This window comes from Dermacentor variabilis, chromosome 4, assembly GCF_050947875.1.
Source record: "Dermacentor variabilis isolate Ectoservices chromosome 4, ASM5094787v1, whole genome shotgun sequence".
NCBI lineage: Eukaryota > Metazoa > Arthropoda > Arachnida > Ixodida > Ixodidae > Dermacentor > Dermacentor variabilis.
In genome coordinates, this window is record NC_134571.1 from 33880250 (window position 1) to 33901336 (window position 21087).

General features: G+C 42.2%; 1 protein-coding gene across 1 annotated transcript; it reads right to left on the reverse strand.

The window, feature by feature from the left end:
- Positions 1-701: 701 nt before the first annotated feature.
- On the reverse strand, positions 702-20994 carry Ilk (integrin linked kinase). Its single transcript, XM_075688608.1, has 12 exons — positions 20861-20994; positions 20503-20613; positions 19778-19943; positions 16681-16776; positions 16419-16515; positions 16011-16091; positions 14393-14478; positions 12094-12325; positions 10215-10336; positions 9018-9117; positions 7713-7843; positions 702-2822 (listed from the first exon to the last, which is right to left on the reverse strand). Exons 2-12 carry the CDS (start codon positions 20589-20591, stop codon positions 2676-2678), a joined length of 1347 nt encoding a protein of 448 aa, XP_075544723.1. The 5' UTR covers positions 20592-20613; positions 20861-20994; the 3' UTR covers positions 702-2675.
- Positions 20995-21087: the final 93 nt, after the last annotated feature.

A 21087-nucleotide genomic window follows, 5' to 3' on the forward strand; every position in this document is an offset into this window, starting at 1 on the left:
TACAGTGCATTGCTGACTGGTGTTTCATGGCATCGCCTGGGTTTGCTGTTTTTCATGCTACAAGCAGTTATTAAAAAAATAATGTTGGGGAAGCACTTTAGAAGTATATGTCTGAAGCAATGCCATTTATACTGCACTTATTCATACAACTGTGATCAAAAGCAACTGCCTCACTAGGAAGCACTTCATTTCAGCAATTTATATAGGTCTCCCACCACAAGCGAAATATTTGATGTTCACTAACTTCTAATGCTCACGGGCGTATTACCAACATGCCTCTGTCCCAATTATCCACATTGAAAATTGAAATAATGGCACTGCCAGTTCTAAGATGACAGCAATACATATGCATTTACAAATGATGTAGCATTGCTGAGCCACAAGTATAGGCAATGCATAAATAAAAAGCTCCAGGAATGGTGGCCATGCTCGCCTTAAACTTATTTTTTCTTTTTGGTTTCATTTCAGCATGAAAAATATAACGTTCTAGTACAGTTCTGGTTCGATACCCTTGGTGGTGACAGCAGCCAGTAAATATCAACAGCAAGGACCCTTAGACATTGCATGATATTGTGACACGCAACAGACTGCACAGTTTGTAATGACAATAGTGCACTTAATGGCATGTATTCTGATAAAATTTCATGCAACTTTTAAAAAAGTTTATTGGACAAAATAAAGAGAATAATTATTATTCCAAGGAGCAATAGCAACAATTTATTTCCACAGCAAATATGCAGGCAAAGTTTTGGCAGTGTACTTTTATACAATAAATGCATCAGATTTCATAAATTTAACAACTGCAGTGATGAAAATGTACTCATAAATATTGGATAAGCATAAGCGCTACAGTCTGCAGCCTCCTTTGTCAGTTAAATCAGAGGCAGTATGGCTCGAGTATTTGCTACAAACAAAATACAAATGATAAGAGTGATTAATACACAAAATTAAGATCACTGACAGTTCAACCATGAATGATGACTTGTCTAAACAATGTCAAACAAAACAATTCAGACATCACTATAAATACTAATAATGTCTGGGTCACTCTAAACAGGACATTTTCTACATTTCCGCACAGATATTACAACATAATAAACAATGAGCTGCAAATCAGGCTTAGCTAATTATGATGTAAGCATAAGGGCATACTGCAACACTCATCAAAATTTCTTCATTGCTAGCTCTGAACACAAACCATACCAACAGAAAAGATTTTACAGCATTTATCACTTTGCAACGATGTTACCATGAAAGAAAACAATCTCCAAAGCAATTCTTTTTATCTTTCACAGAACTTCATTGAGAACTTTACCAATCTGGAAAACATAAAAGATCAGCACGTCTTTCCCAGAGTCTTTTTGTGAACTTTTCTTGAAGAAAGCTCTGTGAATGTTCAGTGAACATTTTTTGTAAAAAATTCTGCAAAGAGACAAAGTTTTTATCTCTAATTTTTACTAGGTATACTTCAGCAAAGATGTTTTGGCAGAAAGCTAATGTCAAAAGAATTTCGTTTTCACCAAGAAAACGAGTATAACAGTGATAAAATAGCGACGTTGGAGAAGGTGTGTCAAGAATCTTGCGTCAATTGTTGCAATCTTTGGTACCATTGTTAATCCACTCTCCTTAAAAGCAGGGACATTGAAAATTGTACTCCTCAATAAAAACGGGACGTTTTGCATGCTTAAAGCAATGCGTGTGGTGCCCGTTAGCCTGCCGCAAACCTTCCCCTCAACAAATGGTGGCCGATATTGTGACATACAGCACTTGTGCACACCACCTCTTACATTAGGTAATGCAAACTGCAAGATGAGTATGCAGCGAACAGTGCTATGAAATATGTCGCCAAGCACAGGTGTGCCTTCGGTATGCACAGTGGTTAACGAGTTTTCCCTCGCTGATAACATGAGGCTGAGCTACCAGTTTATAACTGCTCAGCATCAAATAGGTAACAAGGACTATACAAACTGACACAAACAGAAGGCAGTAAAGGCACTCATCGAGCTGTGTTTTTTGTGCATCAAGCTGCATTTTATGCACAAGACAAGCTTCATAGCTTAAATATTCTGCACAGCATCTGTGCATATTGCACTGTAGTTTGCATCCCTTATTCAGCATTAATGTGGTAATATGGGCGAGTTGGGTAATATTACAAAAAGAAGGCATGAAAATGGAAAGAAGGGTTGGCTTTTGGAAACGTTTGTCTGCGAGTCATCACCCTGTATTGCTCTGTTTTTCATCCTGCTTTATGCCATTTCCCCTCATTGCTGCTTACAGCTCCAAGCCAGCAGTGTATGGAAATCATAACTTGAAATAGTCTAATAGTATAAGTTTTTGTGACAAGTCGGAAATGCATAGCAGCTCCTACTAACATTCAAAGGTTCATCTAATGGCTTGCAGCTATCCGAAAGCAATGACCCAAGTGTGCTTGCATTTTTCTCCTTTTTTAGCCAGAGCTGCTCTTGCAGGAATTTGCAACGTGGACAAAATGCAGCTACATTTAGGACACACAGACATGTTCTTCCAAATTGTAATGCATTCCAAATGACATGACATTGCGGATAAAGGTGAGACGCCACAAAAGAGATGCAGAATTAAGCTTCGGAGCATTCTAGCACTTCATGAGGCAGGTAATCTGTGTCAGAACGCTGTTTAAGAATAGGCACACGATGTGCTCAGTGCTTCATCTTTTCTAAGATGGGCAGTATCATCTCAAAGGTAGGCCTCTTGCCCGGGTCCTCGTTCATGCAGATACGAATCAGCCGACTCATATGAGGCGAAATTCCTGGTGGAATGGTCACTCGCAGCTCTTCCAGGGCTACCTATGGGGAAACAAACCAACTTTGAGCACATCCATTTTCGAGGTTCATTCAATAAAAACTTTAACCTCAAGATACGAGACATTACAAACATAATAAAGCTGGGATCCAGGATGAAGTCTACGCATGAAAGGCCTCCTGCTTAAATTAAAGGGACAAAGAACAGGCATTTGCTTTTTCAGTGCAGATCTTGGCGCTGTCAAAAGGCTGATTATGCCCAACGATAAGTACTTTTGGCACAGTGTCGAACATACATCTATGCATACACGATATGGTCTTAATATTAACTGAAATAGTCAACATACATAGCAGAACCAGCTTTTTGTGTATCAATGCAGCATTTGGGATAAAAATTATGACTATTTTTTATTCTTAAACAGAATGCCTTTACCTGTGCACATATAGCGGTATGAAGGCACTTCTACCTTTTCGACTTGCAAAGGCGCTTGCATGTTAGCTGCACTTCAAAAAAGCAACACACACACACACACACACACACACACACACACACACACACACACACACACACACACACACACACACACACACACACACACACACACACACACACACACACACACACACACACACACAAACACACACACACATAAACACACATAAACACACACACACACACACACACACACACACACACACACACACACACACACACACACACACACACACACACACACACACACACACACACACATCACGTAACAAGGACACGTGAGGAAGACCACACCCTATAGATGAGCATGACTAAACAGAAGTTGCAGTGAAGTAATCCTAAAGTTTCTTTAAAGGGACACTAAACGCAAATACAGTTGAACATCGCAATAACAAAATGGGCGGGGAAAGCATCCCGGAACAATACTTTACTGTCAAAATTCCGTTAGCCTACTTTGGCAAGCTTTACTTGAGGATATAGAACCACATTGCCGACAGTACAAAGTGTGCCACATGCGTCCACCAGCAGTGGCAGTACCGCCAAAGTGCAGTATTCTCGGTCAATTGCTTTAGGAGATGCGATCATTTTTACGAGATTTTGCATAAATCGGCACCGGACGCAGATTAACAGCGCATGCAGCAGCAATTCTCCAGTGCATGCTGTTGCCTGTAGGCGCCGATGTTTCTGGTGCCAAGCGTGAAAGTGATTGTATCTCGTGCACCCGAAGGCGAACGATCGAGATAACGGCCCTTTCGTGCAAATCTACATCCGGCGCCGAATCCGCACGCTACGCCTGTAGAGTGGCACCAAAACCATCGTTCTTGAAGCAAGGGATGCATATTCCCGGACGATCGCTCAATCATGGTCCGATGCGTGATACTCCATATGCTGCGACTGCCATCTCAAGCACCCATGTCGGTGGGACGTGGATTTCCTTGTTTATGCTGCATTTTTCTCAGCGAGCACACATTACACAGTGCACTTCCACAATCAGTGATTGTTGTTCGAAACGTGCATTCAGTCTGCGTTCATTTTCATCTCACGCGATTGGCCTAGGCCTCGCCAAGTCGTCAGCCGTGGGGAATGCAAACTGAATGTGCGTTTCGAACAACGATCTACGATCTCGCCTAGTAGGCTTGCAAAAACTGTTGTCACATGTCGGTAGCAACATGCGTGCCGCTTCAAACGGCCGATCAATAAACAAGATGGCAGCCATGACATGTTTATAGCGCACTGATAGCTTCCTGCGCTAGGTTGTTTTTGTGAACAAAAAAAGCCTGCTAGCCTTACGCGAGTAGGTAATATGCGGAGTTACGTTCCGGCAAATTTCGTTGATGCGGGATTGGAGTACAGAGAATCAGTACAAGCACACCGCGAATGAAGTTCCAAAAGTGGGCGCTCGCCGGTGTTGCTGAGAGGTATGAAATGCAGTGAATCCTATGGGCGTTCGCTGGGGATACGAAAATGTTTCGTTGTCACGAGAATGTCGTTGTTGTGGGATTTTGTTATTGCGGGTTTTGACTGTATTATGTATAACAGACTGTTAAAATACCATTCCAACCCCACATCGCACGTCTTATGCTAAGAAAATGCTTAGATTAATAGAAAATTGCATCTAAAGGGTTCGCATTCTTCTATCACAATTGATATCACCCACCACGAGTGAGGAGATGTGACATTGCATACCACATAACTGTTTTCTTTCCAGGCGGCGCTGCAGTTTCTTGTGAAAAATGCAACAGTAGAACCAGAAACCGAGCGAATTATACACAACTGACAGCATCAAAACATCACATGGATGCGGTACTTTCTGTGGCTTGCATAAATTGCACTTCTTGCCCAGAAATTCGCACGGCAGCCTGCCCATTATTGCATGAATGAGCGTGGCCTGTTTTGATCCGAATTCGCTCTTGCAACTTGCTCGCCTCTGTGACGGCAAGAAATAAGTGTAAAATGAGCCTTCACTTCACTTCATCTCACACTAAGCACAATGTATCCGAGATAATGTGCACACAATCTCAGAGGCCATGGAGTTACGAGAGTGTTTTGACTTGACGCAACAGGATCTGTCTGTCCCATCGCTGTCGCTTGAATGTTGTATGACTCTGACGCTGACTCTTAGTTTGAGCTTCACGAGACAGCAAAACAAGCGCAGCACTACACGATACAGAGACTGTCTAAACATGAGTGTGGGTGGCACAGGGTCGAGTGAGAACTGAATCTTTTGACGTTGTTAAGGGTAATCTCGATGAGTTCTTTTTTATAGGAATCGAATATAACTGGACAAGCAGCATGTCTTCCCACCTTAAAATGCAATGCAATGATCTTTTTATCATCAGTGGTTGAGTACTAGTGACAGAATTATAATGAGTTGCTTTGTCATCGGTTTAGTACTAGAATTTCCTGGTAGAGTCTGAAGTGGTGTCCTGCATTTAGGTCAATTTCTCGCTTACTAAAGCTCTATTTACGATAATATTAATGCCATCAATGTTTTTAAGTATTGATGCAAACGCATGAATGGCCCACTGAGCAAAAAAGTCAGCGGCGGCAGCCTGTGGCAGTAAAACAGCAGGTAAATTCCTATTGGCTGCGATGCCTTGACATGTGCCTCGACGGAGCAGAGTGGGTGAAAGGAAACACCTGCTGCCGTGTTAGTGCATGAGGTGATACATGATGGAAGAGGGCATCGCCGCAACGTCACATCGCCCTTAATCTTGCTCTCAAAAGCCTGTGTTATCCGCGTGTTCCATGTCTGCACAAGCTCTCACCTGCGTTCTATCTGCGCATTGGTAAGGCCAAATCAAAATGTGTCGAGCGTCTCAATGCGTTCACTTGCCTGCGAGGAGTTCATAACTCAAAGGACTGCTCAGCAGTGTTCAATTGGTCATTAACGCTTTCGCATTTACAACTCATAAGAAGTTCCTTAGGTGTCCTCATGTATTTAATTTGTCACTTAAGCTTGACCTAATATGCGTTTAGTATTCCTTTATTTCTAATATGGAAAGCCTCTCCTGCATAGCTGTGCCTTGGGTAATGTGAAAGCTATTTAAATTACAACCACGGGATCTGCTCATTCAATTGTGCAGGGCTGCAAGGAAGGTCCCAATTAATAGCAAATTATTAGCCAGTGGTTGCTAACCTCCCTGTCTTTCCTTCTCTTTTCTTCTCCTCCTAACTGGCATTTGAGTATGTGTATTACAAGGCATATCACAGAGGCACCATCAACAACAGGTAAACAATGTTTGAGCAAACACTGTCCGAAGGTTCTTCTTGGTCCAACAGCCTACTTGAGTGAGTGCCATACCCCAGTAGTACAAGGAGTACAGAACCACAGGACAAAAAGCATGAACAAGACCACACATCAGCAGAATATTGGAACCTCAACCAGAGAGAAATGCAACAAAGGATCAAAAAGAGCAAATGGAGCACCAATGACATTGGCTATATCCATAGCTATGGTGCCTCGGTTATGATTATGATAGTGGGCATTACGCTTGATTTCAGTTTCACTGGTGAGGCACCTCTTGCGCTTTTTTGGGGCAGGCTAGGCTCAACTTTACGCTAACATGCCATTTTGGCATGTACGGCATAAAGGACTGCTCTTGGTGCAGTTTGCCACAATTGGCCCAGCTGTTTTACCACTGCACATAACTTACTTGCCAATCTTCATCTACCTTATTCCTGCTGTCACTAGCTTTAGCTTCCTCCCAAACACCAAATCTGGAACAGATTCCCTATCAAAAGAAAAAGGACATGTGCACTCATGTCGTCCTTGCTTTTTCCTTGTCTCTGTATTTTTGTGCTGCGAATTGCAATTCCATGTCCCAACTCAAATACATGTGAAGCGCTCAAGTGTTCTCGTTATAGGCAGGCCTATAACAAGAACAGCAAAAACACAGCACATTCAACAGCTACATGTGTCCCACGCTTTAGTTGTATGCTGCGAAGTAACTATGACCAGTTCTATCAAACCGCAGTTTCATTTCCCTTCTCATGCCCTTGGTGGGCTCTTTTCTGTTCCTGTGTTAGTACAGCAAGTCGTTTTCAGTATTAAACTTCCCGACATTTTCCTAAGGTACACTGTATGCAGCATGAGGCTTTTATTAACATGGTACTGACAACAACCTAATGTCTTGAATACATCGTAGCAAAAGTGCCTGCTCTACAGCATAGCTTTCTTATTGTCTTCTATTTAATTTTGTGCTCTTTCTCAGCGTGTATACATACCAACTAGCCAAGTTTTCCTTTCTATTATTAATAAGAGTCTCAACACTGAAGAAAAGTACAACAAGTACAACTTCCTCATCATTTCCAATTACATGACAGACTTATCCGCCAGCAAATATACCATACTTTCAATGCAAGCAAAAGTGACCCCATTGTTCTTGAGCTTTAAGAAACTGAGACCATGAACAGTGAACATGGTGGCTGTTGCTACATACCTTCATGCCGATTTCCATTGGAGACAGGTCAGCAAAAGGAACTTGGCGGGTCGCCAACTCCCACAGCAGTATGGCGAAGCTCCACATGTCAGCCGCCTTCCAGTTCATCTCGTCCTGTTTCTTCTGCAAGGCTGCGATGGTTTTGATACAGACATTAAAGTAGGCGACCGCAATATAAAATGCAAACACGAAAGCACAATGAGAGAATGTGGTGCTCTAAGGAAAAGGCAGAATTTTCACATGAAGACACGATGACAGGTGAAGCTAAAAGGAGAAAATTAGCAATGGCAAGATACAACACTTTTTTTTCATAGTCCAGCACCTACTAATGCAATGCAACTTGTAATGAAGTCGATATAATATGAAAACTTTTGTTGAGCACATGCAACTTAAAAAAAAGAAAGAAAAGAAAATCGCGCAAAGCTGTCCGAAACATTCACCGCTCTTTTTATCCATATCACATTGCACTGAGCAAGGTCTCTCAGTTCCTGGCACTAACAGTGCGCTAGCAATACTCGACCACTTATGTACTTATGACCACTTAGTTGGTGCAATGCTGCATAACAGCTAAATTATGACCTGCAAACGGAAATGAAAATAGTTGCACTAAAAGCTAGCTAAATGAAATGCTATGATATGTTAAAAAAATTATGGGGTTTTATGTGCCAAAACCACTACCCGATTATGAGGCATGCCATATTGGGGGACACCGGATTAATTTTGACCACCTGGGGTTCTTAAGCATGTACCTAAATCTAAGTACACGGGTGTTTTCACATTTCGATCCTGTCAAAATGCGGCCACCGTGGCTGGGATTTGATCCCACGACCTTATGCTTAGCAGCATAACACCAAAGCCACTACGCAACCACGGTGGGTGCTATGATGTCTTGGTTGCAGTTATTTATGTATGTAAGGAATGTAAAAGCAGTAAAATAACGAGGCTGCATCTATTCTGTTCACATCCCATTCATATTCTTTAAAAACAAGAAAAAAAAGTCTCTGCTAGCAAATTGAACATGTATGTTAAGAGCGACAAACAATTCTCTATGTGTTTCAATAGTAATACTACAGGCTTTCCACGTTCCATTTATGGAAACAATGTGCAATCAATATAGAATTCATGTCTCAATGATTACACATAACACGTTTGGAATTTTTGGAATGTGTACAGAACTGCTTCAACAAGGCCCAGCCCATAAAGAAGAGGCATGGGTCAGGCTCATAATGCTCCTATCACGACTGCATTCAGCTTTATGCAACTTCAACTCGCCCTTAAAATTAATTATCCATTTGCAGAGCTCACCTTCAGGTGAATACCAAGCAGGATGATACATCTTTCCCCGTTCTTGGAAGGAAAACTTGGTGTCGGCCATGTTTACGTAAGCTGTCATTTCCTCATCCACCTGTCAATAATAAGATAGACAAGAACGTCCTTCACGTTCGCTGACCAATGCACCATTAAATGTAGTGCACAAGCTTCTGCTAAGATGGCATGTGGGGCATCTACAAAAGACAAAGACAAGGCATTGTGCTCTGCAGCCCTTCTATACATCCTGCATGCCATCATGGCGCTATAATGCTGGAATAAAGTGCAAATGGAAAGGAACCTCCATTATGTGAAATCACAGCATGTGACAGCAGCGCAGCCGGGCGTTGTATATGCTGTCGCCCTGAAGCCAAGCACCCGACAGTCACTCATAGGTTCCATACACAGTTGCTAACTTGGAAATTGAAATATGCCTTCTTGCATTTGCATTCTGTTTTTGCATAATAATAAATAATGTAAGCATAGAAGGTAAAGCAGCCATCCCATGTGAGTTGTGAAACAAAGAGCAGCTACTGCAAGGTGAGAACTCGACTGGGCAAATGAAAGGAATCCTGCACAGGAAGTTAATAAAACTATATATACCATCCTAGCTTAACAACTCCAGTAAATGTACGAAGACTATGACAAGGACACAGACAGTGCAACATTTCTATCGCACTTCTCTTCCTTTTCACAGTTAGTGGTTCTACCAGCATGCTGCCTTTCTTATTACCAGGATCAACTGGTCTTGAGCGGTGGGTGATAAAAAAGGAATAGGATCAAGCAAAAACAATCCTTACAGTATACCTACCAAGCTGTAAGAACACAAAGTGTTTCAAGCAAAGCAGGCTTGGAGAATGACGATTAGGCAGCAGCTGCATGCTTAGTGCCTCCCATCCATCAATTTATTTTAAGAACCACTTTTCAAGCAAAAGGACATCTATATAGACTTGTTAGTATCACAGATACCTACCATCATGAAATTGTTCTGGATATACAATTACTAATTAAGTCAACTTACCACCTTCATGATCTGTTGGAGCTGATGTGCATAAATTGCTGCAAACTCAGATTAGTTAGCACAGTGGCAGACTGTAGGCGATCCTAATGCGCAGACTCTTGACTGTAACTTATTACGTAGGTGAGTACTTAGGAAGTAAAGTTTTACCAACACCTACTGTGATTAACACTCACCATGACATGCTTGCTGCTCAGCTGATAGTTTGGAATCATGGGCTCGAGGGTGTGCAGGAAGGCCATGCCGCGGGCAACGTCAATGGCAAACTTGAGTGCCTGCGCCTGGTCCACCACCATCCCTATGATGGACAAGGAAGACATCCTGCATAAACAACTACAGCAGACGCAGCGCTGCAGAAACATTCACTCCTGACATTCAAAATGATGCTGAGTAAACTTGCCCAGAATGTACAGAGAAGTATGCCTCCTATTTTTCTAAGCTTTTCAACGAGATCTCATTTTTCAGGAGAATCAACAAATAATACTTTAGACCTGTGGTAGACTTGCCTTCGTATGTACTAGTAATGTTCTCCATTCCTGTTCGAGCTACTGCTCAGCAAGTTTTTTTATTTGAAAAAATCATGCCAAATTAAGGAAACGGTATGATGACCCTTGCTCTTGAAAATATGGCAGTCCTTAGACAGTCACGCCAGTTGTAGCATTACTTTTCCGATGCACACAGTTTTCAGGCCTTAAAACGCAATTCGAATGAATAACTGGGAGGCCATTCTCTAAGTGTCCACCTAGTGGACGTGTCCACTTCGTCTGCTGCTGAAGTGTTGATTGGCTGAAGGCACCTGTCTCCTTCTGACGCCGTACCCTAGCCCAGCTAATAAGAACTTCAGCAACAGACGAAATAGACATGCCCACTAGGTGGATACTTACAGAATATCCCCCTGTGCTGTAGTGCAAGAAAATAACTAATTAATATTATACGTGCTTTCTTTAGTCAAGTTTTCAACCACTGACACTATATTATACAATCTAGTTTTACCAGTTGCCAACCAAGATTGAACATGCCGTGTTCTTTAATGAATTTGCATAACAAGCTGCCAGTGTTTTATCTTGTGACTTTCCTACACCTTTGTGTGTTGCAATTGATACAGTGGTGTCATGTGGCAAGACTTCACTGGCATAAGGCTTATTAACCTTATAATAGTACTTGTCAATTTTAATCATATTGTCAGCAAGAGGTGAAGCTAAAAATTTCATAGTTGCTCTTGGAACCTCTTATTTTATGATGACAAGAAAAATAACATTAAGAAATAGAGGATGAAAGACGATAACAGACAAATGATTATGAAATGCAACAAACACAAAACAAACTCATAAACACTGCACAAGCACCTGTAGCAGCAATTGGCAAATATGCATGTTTTCTAACTAACAACTGTGGTTACCCATGTGGTACACATGACAGATTATGCATTGTCCCATTGCCAAATATCACTCGTCAGTGTGCAAATGTCATTATGGCGTTCGTCCTATTTTGGCTAATACCAGTCATCATTCACACAGCGAAGGTGAGAAAACATGAGATATATTTTTTCAAGGCTAGAAGAGCCAGTGCTTGAAAAGAGGTTCAGGTGATGGTTCAATGGAATCCTGCTGCGAAGATTGCACAAAGGCGCATCCCAGGTATGTACAGTGCTCAGTGATTAAAATATGATAATCAGCTTGCATGGAGGCTGGCATGTTTTGCACCACGAGTGGTCTCTGGGACAGTGAGTTGGTACATTGAGGTGTAAGATAAAGGCAAGGGTCTTTTTGGTGCATTGTGACTGCATTTCGCCCCCCAGCAATCACCCAGTGTGTATCGCGTTTGAATTGCTGGACACTCTATTACCTAGCGGCCACAGTTTTGCACTGCTGAGCTCAAGGTTGCGGGTTCAATCCCAGCTGCGGTGGCCACATTTCGATAGGGGCAAAATGAGAGATGCTCAAGTACTTCTATTTTGGTGCACATTAAAGAACCCCATATGGTCAAAATAATTCTCATAATCTCATAACCTGATCAGTTATGGCAAGTAAAACGTTAAAATTTTTAGGTATATACCTGATGATCCATGCAGGATGTCGAAAAGGGAACCATGTGGCAGATACTGCTGCACAACGATCAAGTGTGGAGGGCGGTTGACGCAGCCAATGACTGGAAGGACATTAGGATGCGAGAAGATGCGCAGTCGTGGATACTGGTCGTTGAAGTCTCGCGAGATGCGTGGTGTCACTTCGCCCACCTTGAGAATCTTGGCTATGATGTCATTCCCCTGCCAGGAGCCCTTCCAAGTCTGCATAAGAAAGAATGGTGGAGCTTCAAGAGTGTTGGAACTGGCACTAGCAGAAATTAAATTACAGCAGATTTGTGATAATTCAAATGCTTTGGGTCCAGAGACTTCTGACTGAAATACCAGAAGTGTGAATTATCCAAATTTGAAAAAAAAATCAGAACAGAAAAAATTGTAAGTATACAAATGCAGAATGTGAGGAACATCATACACAGTATGGAGGTAAGCAACTCGTCAATGAACTGTTTCTTGGTGGAAATACGAGAGAGAATCTCTGTACAATGCAGGATATTAGACCTGTGGATGCACAAGTGGCTTAGTGGTGCCTACTTACAGTGATTTTTGTCAATAGATGCAGTAGCCTGAATATCAAATGCAGACACGCACCGACTATAATGCATTATGAATTTCTTATCCTTCATTTCTGGCAACACTGCTCAGCTCTGGGGAGTTAAAACGGTAATAAATTAAATAAGATTGTTTTATTTTTAACTAAAGGTGCTCAAAATGCCTAGAAAACACAGCCTGCTAATCACAAGTTTGAGATTTGTTTGAATTTGCCAGAATCTCGAATTATTCAAGTTTCAGTTATTATGTGCTAACAGTAAGCACAAAGTTCTAGTTATTACGAGCTAATGGTAAGTGCAGGTGCGCATGCCTTGTTAAAAAGTTCATTAACCCCACAGAAAAATTGCATCCCTGCCCAAATACCTCTAAGCTTTAAAAGCTTGCTTTCTCTGAACAAGAGAATCACTCTAATGGTTGATGATCACATTAATTCAAAGTTGAAAGTCACTCAGGCACATTTCCAAAGATGGGGGAGGAAAGCAAGAGCACTTGAGTATTGAAGTTGAAGTTTATTCATATGAAAAAACATAGGTACATAAATGTAATATACAGACGAGGGTCCCAAAGTAATGATACTGAAAACGGGACCCTCGGTTAGTAACTACAACAGAATTGTGACATAGTTGGCAGCATAACAGTGGATAGCATAATAATATATTAGTTGCAGGAAAATCAAATGATAACGAAAAGAAAAAAGAAGAAAAACCGAACAAACTATGCTCTAATCGATATAGTGTAACAGATATAACAACGGGAGTGACAAAATGGGGGTTCTGAGGTTCTCTAATGTGCACTGGGTGCACATTAGAGAACCCCAGGCAGTCTAAATATCTGAAGCCCCCCATGCTACAGTGTGCCTCATAATCAGATCATGGTTTTGCAAGTAAAACTCCAGATATTTATATTTATTATTATTATTTTGTCATCTCCAAGAGTGTTGGGTTATAAAATATACTGATGAGAAAAGAAGAGGAAAGATAAATGCTGCCTGGAAAAAGGTGACAGCATGACAAAAACATGTTCCTACTGTGTATCACCAAGTTCTTTTTAACCCTTTCGATGTCAGGTTTTTTAGGAAATGATGCAACCCCAGTGTCTTTTTTTTCATGGATACTATAAAACGAACAAAATGGTTTACTTTTGGCTATGCAGAAGGGAATAAATGACACAGATAATGGCAAATATGGCCTTGGTATGGTTCCCACAGTGCTATCTTCGTTTCTTATTCCTACCTAGTTTCGTTTTCATGTGCACGCAGAAAAATACCGGTACATTAGTGACACTGAAAGGGTTAAAGTAGTACTTGTTTACAAGGGGGTTAAGTGCCAAACAGTAAAAGTACCATACTTTCAGAATGAAACACGACAAGAAAACTTTTCACTCCATATCTGCAATTACTCGAGAGTGCCATATCATGTTGCTACAAATATGTTCACTGAAGTTTACATAAACTCAAGTTTACGAGCCGAAATTATAATGATGTCAAACAGAGTGCACGCCATTGGAAATGAAAGTATGCACATTCATCATCATCATCATCATCATCATCGGCCTCCATTTGTGTCCACTGCAGGACGAAGAACTCCCCCAGCGATCTCCAATTACCTCTATCTTGCGCTAGCTGATACACATTAGTCAGTCCTAAATTGACACCTTGCATGCAGTGAGTATAGTACATCACTGAATAAACATGAAGATATGAATTCATGTGGATTAGCTCACCTCTCCAGACGAGGTCGATGCAATCTGTTGGAAAAACTTGAGCTCGTCCATATTAATGCCCGAGTGCCTTGAAAGAGTGGCATCCCCTGAAACAAAGCAGTAATGCAATGTAAATTAAGAACAGATGCACTACCTAGTACACTGCCATGAGTTTTGCTTGCAATGCTTTTTGAGCTTCTGCTTTCGCAATGATATCAGTGTTGTAATGCCTCTGTAATATCCGTGCTGTCCTCCATTTCTGATTCGGCACCATCGGGTTTCTTTATAAGCGTGACTTGCACTCTCTGGGCAGAAGCGTTGAAATAGTTGTAGCAGCTTCTAGCACAATTCACCTGTAGCATGAGATTGTGCAGTGTTGCACCAGGGAGCTGGTGTTACAAATGCTGGTTTTTCCCGAATGTATGCCATTGATAAGAGCTAGATGTTTGTTGCAACAATACCTTAGTTTGGGTGAGTTGGCCAATCTTGACAGTTTTCATACAGACACGCTAAAGATGAAGACAAAAGGAACACACATGACATACGGCGCCTGTCCTGTTGTATGTGTTCCTTTCACCTTCGTACTTAGCGCATTTTTATGAAACCTAGATGTAAGTGGTGCCTGTAGGTTCGATAAATGCTGGTTGCGCAAGTTATCATATACTGGCTTCGCCGAATCATCCACTCAATTAGCGAGCACTAGCTTGCCTAAAAAACAGTTCACTTCTGACTTCACGTGTTTACACTACCAGCTAATCTGCCTGCCACTATCATGATTTGGCAATGTCATGTATGGCCCATTAGCATTAGATATTTGAATTTCGTTTAGTGTTTTAAAAAGAAAGAACAAGAAAATACAAACAATAAAGCGAATAAGAAAAGCCACACAGAAAGCACTGGCTAAGAGCTAAAATAAGTGAGGATTGCTTGCCGCATTTCTGTTTTCTGAGAAAGAGAGAGCTGCTGGACAGCATTTCACCATTGGCTTTTGCTTCTTGATGCACATTTTGCACTGTTTCCTTAAATTACACTTCTATGTATCTGCAATGTATGCCTGAAGCAAGCATACACACCTTCAAGTTCAAATTTAAATGTTTGCAAAGTTTGTGAAAAGGTTTCCAACACTCTTATCAGTTCCACTATGACCACACAAAGACAGCACACCGCAACATAGCAAAACATGTGACGCACTAGCAACACACCAGCAATCGGGAAACAGCTCCATTTAAGACTAACCATCAGAGCCACAAGAAACTAAAAAAGATGTACAACATGATGAATTGCACACGAGTTCTATTATAATTACAGCTTAAGGTAATTTTCCTTAAAGCGGTTAGCTCATTCTACCACCCATCTTCTTCCTTCTGTAAGCATTACTTGGAAATGCACAGTTTCAGATCTATTACCAAAGAAATCAAGTCAATAAACAAGCAATTAAATCAGGCAGAACAGAAAAATGGGCTAGTTGGTAAGGAATAGCTGCTGTGCCCTGAAGCAAGGGAAAAGAGAATGAGGCACAAGACAGAGAAATGATTTGGACCACAAGTGTGGAAACAAGTTGGCTATTTCTTACACGTCCCAGCAGAACTTTACCGAATGTTCCAAGCACCGTGGATAGGGGAAAAAATAGCGCACTCACTTGTCCTTGTTTTGGTGCCAAGCCAATTTTGGTCCTTGTAGTAAACTTTCTTCAAATCCTGGCCAGCCTGCTCAGCCACTTCTGGATCACAGGAACAACATTTGATAACTTTAGATACTTATGCACAGGCAGGCCATAATGAAACATGAAGAGAAAAGAAACAGACCAAACAGGTCATTTCCCTTTCCAAATTCAGCCACGTGCCTGTGAAACTGCAGTGATATGCTCACATACACCAAGTACTGAGGTTAGCGCACCTTTAGCTTTAGCTGCGCTGAGATTCCACATAACTATAAGTTAATTATGCATATGATGCACATTACTTTTTTTTCTTACTATTGGTGTTTCGTCCTGGCTCGCCTATATATAAAATATGCACTAACAGACAGCTGATGCACACAAGCTCACCTCTCAAGCGAATTCCCATGTGACCTTTGCATTTATCGAGCGGCGTTTCACCATACTTGTTTGCAATGGACACCAAGGCACCACTGGCAATCAAGTCCTACAGACACACAAACACAAGAAAACTGTAACAAGTCATGCTATACACACTTTCAGTCCAATGCAAGCCATAATGCATAATTCAAGGGAAGGAAAGCAATGGCAGAAATATGTATAAGGGATAAGCACAGATGGGCTCTACCAAAATTAATTCCAGAAAACTTGCCTCTGCTATCGCTTGGTATCCCCAGAAGCAAGCATAATGAAGTGGTGCATTTCCATGCTCATTGATGGCATTGACATCCATTTTGCGCTTGAGCAGCTGTGAAAGAATGAAAGAGCAATACTATAAGAAGATGAAGAACCATAACCAGGGTGTCTAACAAGTTGACATTTCCAAATTCCCTGAGTTTTCCAGGTTTTCCCTGAGTGCCTTTGCACATTTCCCTGAGTGATGCAGAACTATGTTTTGCCACTCGTTCTGCCACTCGTTCACCCCAAGGACCATTTGAAGCATCTTGGTCAGTTGCACAGTCCACGGCCGATTTTTAGAACTCCCTAGGGGTCGCGAAAATGTTCGAAAAATCGGCCAGTGGAAAAAATAAATAAATGCGTGTCATTTACTGCCCTTAGGGGCTCAAACCGCCACGGGCACGTTCGAAAACACTCTGAAGGCCTGTCGGTACACATATTAGGCATATCGTCGCACGTACTGCGACAGGAAATACCGGGTGCACGTGTGTACAATTAAGGAATACATACTGTTTTCCGTGGCAATAGCCCCTTCCCACGCTTGTTATGCTTCACTGCAATACTTTTGCGTATGTTTCACCGTGTAACATTTCTGTACAGAGGCGAAGCTAACTTTCGGGAACCGGCATTATGCAACGCGCCGTGTTTTCTAAGTTTCTACGCCAATCGCGAGGAACCCAAAGGCGGAGTCCGTGCCATTGCTGACAGCAGCTAATTCTTTTAATAAAAAACTCGGCGCCCAACGGCAAGAAGCTTCATAGCGAACGTCGAAGCAGCTAGGCCTAGCGTTGCCGCAGTGGTGGCAACGGCTGCCAGCGGATCCGCGTGCGAGAGTGCCGGTTCGAGGTGGCGAAGTAATCAAAACGGCGGCGGTGGTGCCTTTGATTATTGCCGTTTCGGACCTGCGGTCAAGGCAAACCGTCCGGAAAATCGGACGGCGAAGAGTTCTTGCGTCCGAAATTTCACACGTTCTGATACGTTGACTCTATGGGGTACGTGGCGGTGCCGCGAAGCCGTCCAAATAATCGGGAATCCGGAAAGTCGGTCGTTGAGTGCACACTGGCAACTCCTCCAGCCGACGACAGGGCGTCAAAGACGATTCATTACGATTCCTGCCTGTTGCTCGAGCCAGCATTACTGCGACTTTCGACCCTTAAAATAAAATTGCCGCTAATTTTCCCTGATAGAGGCCCGAATTCCCTGAGTTTTCCCTTTTTCCAGACTACTCAAAATCCCTGAGAATTCCCGGTTTTCCCGGTTGGTAGACACCCTGCATAACAACCATAGTCCCATTTGAGCTACAGAATGAGCAAGTAAGTTATAACCACATGCTCCAACACAGGTCACTTCTCTTATGACCTGTTCGCATTAGTAGAGGTCAAAGGGCCTACTTCAATCTTTCAAATGTAACCTTATTTTGAAAACTGTGCCCTACCAAAGGACACACTGGTGAACTTTAGAGTGCTCATTGAACTGTTTCTGTATACCTGTGCCACACCAAAGTATTAAAAAATTTTTAAAAATATATGAGCAGACTTTGGCGATTCCTGTGGCTCTCACCTCAGCACATTTACTGCAACAGAACTTCCTCCCTTGGCTACTCCCTAACTTCATGCAAAGCTCCTGCGATTAAGTGTCAGCTCCTACAATTAATGGCACATGATGACACAACAATGGTCCCATTACAACACATAGTGGTGTAATGGAATGGACAGAGCAAACCCTGTTTCATGTTGTTCCCAGGGTAAAAAGTTGCTTAAGGTATCTGTTTCCTGTGCTATAAACTTATGCACGGATTACGGGACAATGGTGCTCACCCCAGTGCAATGGCATGGACGGACAGACAGATAAAACCGTATTCTGAGCACTTTAGTGCTGTTACAATAACACATGTTAGTGCTGCTCTCTCCTGTCTACAGCTGTTTTGAGCCGATCATTTTTGGAGGTGTACCTTTTGATGCACACTAACTGGCTAAGCCAGCTGAAGCAAATGTTTTTTCAATGGTTTTATGTTCACAGCACACCAAATAGCTAATAGTTTAATTTCAATTCTGTGCCTATTTCTATGGTTCATTTCGTAATAAACACATCATTAAATGTGCCAGTTCTTGTATTACCTGTTTACATATATTGCACCTTGCAAAATCCCTGTAGTGATCCACACACACACACACACACACACACATACATACACACACACACACACACATGCACGCATGCACACAGACGCGCGCACACACACACGCACACACACACACACACACACACACACACACACACACACACACACACACACACACACACACACACACACACACACACACACACACACACACACACACACACACACACACGAAGTAATTCTTTTTTGGATTCAGCAATTATTAAGCTGGAAGAAGTGCAGGCACACACACAAAAACAAATATTTAATGCCACATTGAGGCCGGCCACCAGCCTTTATCAGAAGTCAAGGTCAGTCCTGGCCAAAATGTCGAAATAAATGTCCATTTGATTTTGTACATCGGTCTAGGCTTCTTACATGGCTTGTATATACTTATATATAATGTGAACAACAGAAACACTGGGATGTGAACAAATAATTATCGCTATTAGCTACTACATTGATGCATCATACTGTTCGTTGAGTTGCACAGAAGTGCAAATGTTGGCAGAAGTGATTGAACAAGTGTAGAGTCCAAGCTTTGCAATCTCGCCCACAAAACTGCTGCAAATGAGCCAAGGCAAATAATAATGAACTCTATAGCAACTCATGCAAAACAGCCATGGCCATACGTAGTGATGACAAAGATTTTGACACGCTTTGGCACATAATACAAAAAGGATTATCTGAAATAGTTGGTTATTTCTTTCCCCATTTTCCTTTACGCACCATCATAAAATATATAAGGTAAGAGTAAAAGAAATCATGGTCACTAATTAAACAAGTCGGATAAAAGTTTTCGTGTTATCAACCTCTGTTTCAAAGTAGAGGTTCCATTCCAAAGCATATGGCCGGTCACATGTGACTGGTCTGCGGACTTTTTGGGAAAGAGTGTGCATACGTCACTTACCATGTGCACAATGTCGCGATGCCCATGAGCAGCTGCCAGGTGAAGCGCTGTATCGTCTCCCATGTTGGTGGCATTCACTCGTGAACCCCGTACAATTAGCATGTCCACAATGTTTCCGTGACCCTCTTTGGCAGCCCAGTGAAGTGGACTGAAGCCATGGTCGTCTCTGTGACAGCAACATTTATGTGCCAACAGTGTAAACATACGCAGGTCTATGTAAACTGAAAAGCGCAAGTATAAACCACACATGTACTGTGGGAAAATTCTACTTACGAATGGACTGGGAAAAAGAAAGAGCAACTTTAAAGACGATTGGGCAAAAGTAGAGCAAATACTTATTTCTTTCTTTTGAGCTGTCAAAAGAAGAGACGCCATGCATACGTCTAAAGTAAACATCGTTTCTACCTAGACGTCGCCTATTTACCTGCACACATAGAGAGGCAGGTCAGTCAGTGCAGAGCTCGCTACATAGATCGGAGAGTGTAAAGGTGTCTTGCACAAATCTTTGGCGTAGGCGTATAACCGCTACACCTCCTAAAAAGGAACTGACCTCAAACTTTCCGTAGTAATATCATATTTGACTCCGCCATGTGCGGGAGAACACACATCGAAATAATATTGAATGACAGATGATTGAATCCTGTCTTTCGTAACGGCCACAATTAATTCTGCTTTGTGAACACTGCGTCTGGACGCGCGCAAGTTGACGTGCGGCTTCGACTCACCCCTGATTCATGTCATGTTCGGTGTCGTCGAGCCAGACGCGCACTTGGAATGCGTTCCCCTCGCGACACCAATGAAATATGTCCTCCATCGCTGCGGGCTTACTCGTTTACCTAGAAGTAAAACATTCGTGAGAACTGTTTGACAGATCAAAACTCCTAGAAGAGCACTATGCGAAAGTTAAGTTCTAGCTGCGAGGCCATGCAGCAGAGTCTAGAAAAGCAGACAACAATTCCATCGGAGCTGGCCAAGGAGAGAGGTGCTTTGAGATCTTCCGTCGCAACCGCTCAGCCGCTTGACGACAAGTTGTTGTATTATGATACCGAAGCAACGACAGAAAAAAGTTAACAGTGAACTCACCTGCGCTAAAGAAACTGTATCGTACACGCCCAGTCTCTGAGAAACATCCATTTACGGCACAGAGTCAACCGGAAGTGCAAAATACCATTACGGAAGTGTGAGTGAATTGTTTGTTATGGTTATGGAGTGTGAAGCTTGAGCAGATTACTTTATTTGCTAAAAATAGAAGAACTGAGCAGTTTAAGCCAATCGGTGAATGCGTTGCGATTACGAAGATAAGCTAATTG